The sequence below is a fragment of the Tamandua tetradactyla genome, chromosome 5 (assembly GCF_023851605.1).
Source record: "Tamandua tetradactyla isolate mTamTet1 chromosome 5, mTamTet1.pri, whole genome shotgun sequence".
Taxonomy (NCBI): Eukaryota; Metazoa; Chordata; class Mammalia; order Pilosa; family Myrmecophagidae; genus Tamandua; species Tamandua tetradactyla.
Window position 1 is genome coordinate 157,195,169 of NC_135331.1, and position 8,816 is coordinate 157,203,984.

General features: G+C 50.5%; 1 protein-coding gene across 1 annotated transcript; it reads left to right on the forward strand.

Annotated features, from left to right (window-relative positions):
• The first annotated feature begins 263 nt into the window (after positions 1-263).
• On the forward strand, positions 264-7,595 carry PRDM13 (PR/SET domain 13). Its single transcript, XM_077159287.1, has 4 exons — positions 264-407; positions 1,877-2,008; positions 2,291-2,411; positions 5,806-7,595. Exons 1-4 carry the CDS (start codon positions 264-266, stop codon positions 7,593-7,595), a joined length of 2,187 nt encoding a protein of 728 aa, XP_077015402.1.
• The last annotated feature ends 1,221 nt before the right edge of the window (positions 7,596-8,816 follow it).

Genomic DNA, 8,816 nt, shown 5'->3' on the forward strand with positions numbered 1-8,816 from the left:
CCCTCTCGGGTGGGACTCTGCAGCTACTCTGCAGCTGCTCGACAGCGCAACTCTCTCACCAAACTCCGCGCTCTTACGCTCGCAGTGCCAAAAGGCGCCCGCCGCGGTAGAAAAGGCGCAGTGCATGCCTGCCCGCGTCACTCCGCGGGCGGAGGACACACGTCGGGGCGCGGCTCCCGGCTCGCGAGCGGCTAGAGCTCGGTCACTCGCGCCCCACCGAGGACTCGGCGCATCAAAGCGCCTGCCTGGCGGCGGTCGCAGCAATGTACGGAAACGCCCGCGCTCCAGCCATCAGCGTGAGCGCCGACTGCTGCATCCCGGCCGGCCTGCGCCTGGGGCCGGTGCCTGGCACCTTCAAGCTGGGCAAATACCTGTCAGACCGCAAGGAACCCGGGCCCAAGAAAAAGGTATTGGCCGTCCCGACCACCACCCCACTGATGTTCGCCTCCCTTTGCCCTGGTAGGGGTAAGAGGTAGAGAAGGACAGGGAGGAAGAAGGGGGCGATTAAGTCATTACCTGCCAGTTCTGCCGGGTGGAAGAGTACTCCGATTATTCCCAGCAAATCGCATTAACCCAGAGCGGGACTTGGCTTAGAGGGGACAGTCTCTGGGTGGGGTGCGCCGGGCTCTCCCCTGTTCGGATCACGCGGAACCCGCGGCTCCCCCCGCGTTCTGGGGTCTCTTTCGTAAAGGTGGGAGACAGTGGCCTCTCTCTGCAGACGCGCCCTATCTCAGGGTGTGCAGGACGTCCAGGACTTTTCCTGCCTTCTTCCCTTCCACAAGCAAATTTGAGGCTTAACTCTGCCTTAAAATAATTTCATCTCGGAAAAAAAAAAATCCTCGGAAGGTTCTCAGTTTTAGAACCTTCTCAGATTTTTCTTGGCTGAAGTCTGCTCGTGGGTTTGGGATAAATGCAGAAGGGATGAACCAGGTGGTGACTCTGACGCAGCCTCCAGTCCTTGAATTCCAAGGGCTAGAGGCGTCCACCTGCATGGGATACCGGGTCCCCGCGCCTGCAGCCTGGTTCTGAGAGTCTAGGGGCCAGAACCCAACCGGGAGGCGCCAGGGTCAGCTCTCCGGCTCTAACTCCCCAAGCAGCGTCGCGACCCCAGTTCAGAGAGGGGATTTAAAATCCCGGCCCACCCTGAGGCGTCCCAGCAGCTGGAGATGAGCAGGCAACGTCGGAGAATTGAAGTCAGGAATCTTTTGGGGAGGGGAGGACCTTGCGTTGGCTGGCTGCTGACTAGAGCTTTGCCGTAAGAAACTGCTCCAGCGCCGGCGCCACTGGACCCTCTTGCCCCACTCTCTAGAGCTGTGTTTGCTGGATACTACGCCTTCCTCTTTGGGCGCGCTTTAATTGCTGTTAAACTGCTGGCCAGCCTATGGATCAGATTTTTTTTTTCTCACTGCGCGCGCTTTGTTAGGAGACTTTGGCTGCTGGGCTCGCAGGCACCTCCGTGCGGTGCAGCTGTAAGGGGGAGGCACGAGACTGCAGGGTGGGGTGAGCTCTGAGCCCTGGGACTGACTGCGAAACGTCTCTATTCTGGTGTTAGGGCTGTTTCTGGAGCGGCAAGTCCGAGAGCTGGGGTCGAGGAGGGGGGCGGCCTGGTATACTGTGCGTTTAGGCGCGCAGGGAGAACATCCTCACCCTTGGTCTAACCAAAGTGGGGCGGGAACTGTTATACTAGCGGACTTCCTCTGTTCCCCCCTCTCCCAAGTAATGTCCCTAATGTATCTTCCACTTCCAGCAGCCAACAGCGGTCTGGCCAAAACGAATACTACCATTTTCCTGAGTCGGGTAGGGTGGAAGGTAAACTTTCTCTCTGGGCTGGGGGCCTGGCCTTGACATGGGGAAACGACCACTGCTTGTGTTGCAGGTGCGCATGGTGAGAGGTGAGCTGGTGGACGAGTCAGGGGGCTCCCCTCTGGAGTGGATAGGGTTAATCCGGGCAGCCAGGAACCCCCAAGAACAGACTCTGGAAGCTATTGCAGACTTACCCGGAGGACAGGTACTGTGGGTTCCCCCACCCTCTCCCACCCTAACCCCACCTGCCCCCACAAAATTGTGGGAGGAACAACAAAGTCTAGAGCAAAGCCCTTTAGCTAGTCCCAACAGCCCTAATAAGATAGACACTATCATTTTCAACTTCCGAAGGATGAAGAAAGTAAGGTTCAGAGAGGTCCAGTAACTTTTCCAGGGTCACATCATCAGAGCCTGGATTTGAACCTTTCCTTGCTTTTGACTGATTACCCGGGAAAAAACGGTTAGCTATCTATTTCTCGTGTCCCAGATCTTCTACCGAGCGCTTCGAGACGTACAACCAGGAGAGGAGCTGACCGTGTGGTATTCCAACTCCTTGGCTCAGTGGTTCGACATCCCTACGACTGCGACTCCCACGCACGACGAGAAAGGTACCGACTCTGTGAGGTCTTTGGAGCCAGGGTGGGTGGGCGAGAGTCCAGCCCTTCTCTGGTCCTTGGTTGCGTCCCTGCACTAGGGCCTTTCGCACTTCATAAAACTGTATTCACGCTCCCTGTCTGCCTAAGTAAAGAAGGAACGTCACCACCAATTCCTTAAAATCAACAGTAAATTTTGACACCGACAGTAACCATTTGGCGCCTAATGGTGCAGAGAAATAGACTTGAAAAATATCGTGCTGCGCTTTCTAGGGTAATCCTTTCCTATTGCATATCCAAAGAGACAATTATTTACTCAATTAAGAGTCAATAAAGAAGTCTTAAAATATTATTACAGTAATTGCAACATGGATTCCAGAGAGCCTAACTCAAACCTGGATTGCTTTTAGAAGGTGAAGAGGCATCTCTTCTCCACTGGTTTGGAGAGGAATGTATTTCTACAGCGTTTTAGAAGCATTGTGGTACTTACAGCTGGTCAGTTGGCAGGTACTAAGGCCCTTCCATTTAAGTGGCATTTATTCATTTCCCCCTCCTTACTTAAATTGAATTTGGGATGTATCCCAGTTTCTTCTCAGATTTATTTGATTCTTTCCAAAGCCAGAGTGGATTTATGCAAATTAAGGTGCAGTAGAAAGAGAAAAACATTTCAAACCTTCCCTAGGACACTGAAGAACATTTCCTGTGGAAGGAAGGCCAGGAGATGCTAAAGTATTTACTCTTGAGACTCCTTTTAATACACCAAGTTCCATGTTTTCATTTTTTTTATCACCAATTGATTTAGATTTAAAGTGAACTTGATGAATTCTGTGACATATTTTAACAAGCTCTCCTGAATTGCTCATTCAATCTCATCCCTTTCAAAATGGATTTAAAGAAATTAATATAAATGTGGGAATTAGGAAACAATAAGACAGATAGAAGCTTATTCAGAATGGCAAGTCACTTCACTTCAAAGTAAACTGTCCTCTGTAAATGAATTCTATTGACTTTGTAGTAGATTTTATGTAGTATTTATAAAATGAATGCTTGTTGCTCACATCACATAGTAAATTCTCTTGTGAACGTCTTCCTGCAAGAGAGAGGCATGACAAAAACCCCACAGTGGAGAACTCTCAAATCTACCACTAGAAAACAATTCAGAAACTATGGACCTTTAGGGCTGGCCATTTCTGTACAGGATGCCCCTCCGTAGGCACAACCAAATAGCACAAAAGCAACTTGTGTAAGTAGGGGCCCTCATGCTTTCATTTCAGCCAATTGAGTTTGTAAGCATCATATGTTAACAGATGTCAAAATAACCACTGTTTTCCTTTTAATGAATATGGGTTATTCTGAACCCTGACTTTGATATGCTTGAAATCTTGACCACCTTCAAAATCAGGAAGGAGAGGAGGCAAAGTCACCTATGAAGTGTGTTTGATAACTCTTTGCATGGGATGGGTCTTAGAGTCTCATGAAAATGTTAGTTGGTTAGGATAAAGTGAAGAAAGAACATGTTCAAACAGAACACATGCATTGGCTTAAATCCTGAAAAGAGGAGGAAATAAGTAGGGATGACTGCCATTCTTCCACCATCATCTAATTTCAGTGAGTTTCAATTCCATAATAAAAGGAAAGAAAAAAATAATGCTTTGTTTTAAGGACAAAGTTTACTTGGCTTTGCAGTGAGCTAAATCATTCTGAGGCAGTTTCTGAAAACTTTTTAAAAGGGGTGGTGGGATGGAAGTTCCGAACTTAGTAAAAAAAGGGAGGTTACATTATTAAGTCAACATATGCACTAAAAGACCTAGGAGGTTCCTTTCCTCCCTCTCAGGATTTAATTTATATCGATGTTAAATGCAAAATAATAGAAATATTGAAATGGTTTTACCAAAATCTCAAATAGATGACTAGGATAGGCGCTCACAAACAAATCCTCTCCCTCTTTTTTTCCTGCTCTCCTTTTGCTTTAGCTGGAATACATTGCTCCTCTGTTGAAATTCCATTTTAGTTGTCTGGAGAGCTACCTGTAAGCAAAGTCAAAAGTAACTGACATGAGCATAGGGAGATCTGGAATTTTTTTAAATTGTTGTTTTTGTAGTAATAATTCAGAGGTTTGAGCTGCTGGTGTGTAAGGAAGGAGAATTAAATTTATTGAGACTGATGTATACTTTTGGATATTTCCTTGTGTCTCAACTAAAGTTTCTAAGAGATAGCTGTCTCCTCAATATTATCAATTAACTTCATTATAAAAGAAATCCCAATAGCAAGATCCCTCTTCTCTGTACGGATGTAATATTACCTTTTAAAAATTAACTTCCATCATGTGATAAGAATCTATTCCACATGAATCTCTTCCTTATATTTGCAGACCCTACCAAAATTAAAAACACATAATGCTAATAATATTAAACACAAAAATTTGACACTAAAATATTTCTAGTTCCTAATAGAGAATTATGAACTTAGTAAAAGCAGAACATTTTTCATATATAATTTATCTATTATATATTCACATAATAAAAATAAACCTTAGGTAACTTCTCCAAGGACTTTACTAATCTTGGATTTGTCACATATCTAGAAGTTAATTAATAACCAAGTGGAACGACTGACAAAATAACGCAAAAAAAACCCCACCAATTTTTAAAATATCAAGACACAGGACTTTAGTTTCCTCCCATCAAATTGAATGGGGTTAAAGAGGAAATAGAGATACAAATAATTTTGAAGAATAGCAAATCATAGTCCCTCTGTGGTCCTTCAGTTGGTTACGCTCCAGGAAAACCTCAGGCGAAGTGTTTAAGACTGGGAGGGGGCTGGAGGGGTGGATAGTGGACACAAAAGACATTGTTCTATGAAAAGGAATGATTACATATGGCCCATACATACAGGATATTGTCTCGCCTGGTAATGAGGCGCTCACGACCATTAGATTGGCCTTTGTTCAGTTTATCCAAACTCCTTGACATACGCCACCTATTCTGCAAACGCCAACAGATGGGCCCGGGCACAGCACAGCCTCAACACTTGATTTAAAGCAACAGCTGCTCTCTGCTCTCGTCTCTTTCCCTGCCAACCTGCTACAGCGCTGCCCTACCCACAAAGATTTGTTCGGGTGACAGGGAGAAAGTCTTCGTTGGAAAGGTCCAGATCACCTCTATTAGCCTCTGAGTTGTCCCAGAGGTTGGAGACGGTGACAAGGGTTGGCCATTTTGGGCTTCTTGAAGTCCTTGCTCAGTGGGGCTCCTAAACTCATTTTTTTTCCCGCGGGGACCCAAGAATACTCCCACTTTTCCCTATCCCGCTGGTGGAAACCCGGGCTTTGCCTTGGGTCCGCTGGAGCCTTCTTTCTGCTTCACTTATTCATATCTCACCGGGTCTCGCTTTTCCACTCTTTCTCGCCCAGGGGAGGAGCGCTACATTTGCTGGTACTGCTGGAGGACGTTTAGATACCCCAACAGCCTTAAGGCGCACCTACGCTTCCACTGCGTGTTTAGCGGCGGCGGCAGCCGCTCTTTCCTGCACCACGAGCACGAGGTTCGCCAGGGCTCCGCTCCAGCCGCGGATGGCTTCCGCACCTCTCCGAAACCCTCGGCGCCCGACTTCGCTGCGGCCATCCGCGCGGGCACTCTGCGGCCCCATCCGCAGGGCCCAGCGCACCCCCAGGCGTGCGGGACGCCGGAGGGCATCAAGCGTGAAGCACCCTCCGCTCCCTCGGCCACATCGCCCCCACCGGGCAAGTGGGGACCGCTCAAGAAGGGCAAGGAACAACCTGAGCGCGCCCTGGATATGAGCGGGGCGGCCCGCAGACATGGCCACATCCTTGGCATCGTCGGCGGCTCCCCAGCGGGGGGCCGTGGCCTGGCCTTCTACCCCGGCGTGCGCTCGGCCTTCAAGCCCGCGGGCCTGGCCAGGGCGGCCGCGGCCGCTCACGGCGACTCCTATCGTGAGGAGGGCGGCGGCAAGCCGGGGGCCGGTCTGGCCTTGGGCCGGCTGTTGGGCGGGGGCCGGCCAGGCGGGCGTCCCGGGAGCGCGGACAACTCGGTGGCAGGCGGTGCGAGTCATCACCATCACCACCACGCGCACCATCATCACCACCACCATCACTCAAAGTGCTTGCTGGCGGGGGAGCCACTGCCGCCGCCTCCGCCAGGCCTGCCCTGCTCGGGGGCCTTGAGGAGCTTCCCTCTACTACCCGGCCCCCCGGAGGAGGTGTCCGCTTTCAAGCACGTGGAGCGCGCCCAGCCCTCCGCAGCCGCTGCGGCCACGCTGCCTGGCGCCGGTTATGCGCCGCTGCCCCCTGCGGCCGCGCTGCCCCTCGAGCGCTGCGCGCTGCCTCCCCTCGACGCGGGCGGGCTCAAGGCCTACCCGGGTGGCGAGTGTAGCCACCTGCCCGCCGTCATGCCGGCCTTCACTGTCTACAACGGGGAGTTGTTGTACGGTTCCCCGGCCGCCGCCACTTACTACCCGCTCAAACTGCACTTTGGCGGGCTGCTCAAGTACCCCGAGTCCATCTCCTACTTCAGCGGGTCTGCGGCGGCGGCGGCGGCGGCGGCGGCAGCGGCGGCAGCTGCAGCCGCCCTGAGCCCCGCCGAGCTGGGCTCTCTGGCCAGCATCGACAGGGAAATCGCCATGCACACGCAGCAGTTGTCCGAGATGGCGGCGGGGAAAGGCCGCGGTCGCTTGGACGGCGGGGCGCTGCCGCCTGCTGTCGTGGCGGCGGGGGCCGCAGGGGGCGGCGGCAGCGGCGGCGGCGGCGGCAGCGTGGGCAAGCCCAAAACGGGTCACCTGTGCCTCTATTGCGGCAAACTGTATTCGCGCAAGTACGGGCTCAAGATCCACATGCGGACGCACACGGGCTACAAACCGCTCAAGTGTAAAGTGTGCCTGCGGCCTTTCGGCGACCCCAGCAACCTCAACAAGCACATCCGTCTGCACGCCGAGGGCAACACGCCCTACCGCTGCGAGTTCTGCGGCAAGGTGCTGGTGCGCCGCCGGGACCTGGAGCGCCACGTCAAGTCCCGCCACCCGGGCCAAAGCGTGCTGGCGAAGGCGAGCGACGGCCCGGGAGCCGAGTCCGGCTATGTCCCGGAGCCCGGAGAGCCTAAGAGCGACAACGATAGCGACGTGGATGTCTGCTTCACCGACGACCAGAGCGACCCCGAGGTGGGGGGAGGCGGGGAGCGAGACTTGTAATGAGGTTGGGAGAGGGTATGGAGGCACAGAAGGAGGGGCGTCAGCTCCGGAAGAAGAGGAGCTCTTGGTGGTGAGAAGAGGGATCCCGTGGACCGAACCGCTTTTATTTCTCCGAGGATATTTCCAAACATCCGGGTTTGGAACAGTGAGCGGTTCCTCGTGGGGTGCAGAAAGGTTCCGAGGTTGCCTAAATTCCGCTGCCCCGCTGGGGACCCTGCGGATAGGCTTCCCCGAACCGCCGGGCTGTCGGCTCTCCGGGTTTAGGTTCCCGTCCACGCGAACGTCACAGCGCCCTCGAGGGCGCCAGATTTTAACTGCCACGTATTTTTAAATTGTACTTTTGTGTGGAGGAAATTGTGCCTTTTGAAACGATGTTTTGTGTGTATTTTACATTAGCATTTCACTACCGAGACAAACAGTAGTCACAATTCGATAGATGTGACATCGGTACACTTGTTTCCATTTCGTCTGCTCTCGTGTCAAAGACTATGCCTTGCCGCATTGACTGTATAGTAGTAGCAGGTGTACAAATTAGTCAAGTTGCAATTATTTATAAGAGAATAATGACAAATGTAAAATATCTAAAGCATGAATCGGAAAGCGCTCAATATATAATTTTAAAGAAAATATCCTATTTGGTAGAGTACACATGTGGTGTGTGGTGTTTTATAATGAATTATGTACAGTGAATACAGTATTTTGGTCTTGGCTTCAGTTTGTGCAATCTTAAAGATAAATAAAGATACAAAGGGGAGTTTGTTCACTTGGTGATTTTGATAGATTAAAATAATATTTTAATTTAAAACGATTTTCTAGGAATTTCACGATAAAAGAAATCACAGAACACTTGAATTTAATAAACACTGATTATTCATAAATAAATGTTTAGCTCAATTGTAACAGAGAAATCAGCCATTTTAAACATGTATATTTCACAGGTTCACAGACAGCAGGCAAACCAAATGTTTTCTGAAATCATTAATTGTGCCAAGTGTTCTCATTTTACTGTAAAGAACCCTTCAAAGAAAAAAACCAAACAAACCACATATTCTCCCTTGCAAGAAAGAATTAAGGAACTGTGGAATCACTTTTTATTTCTTGTGTTTGATTTTTTTGAAAGCAGTTTTATTGAGATAAATTAACACACCATACAGTCTATCTGTGGTGTACAATCAATGTCGTCTAGTATAGTCACAGAGTTGTGCGTCAATCACCACAATG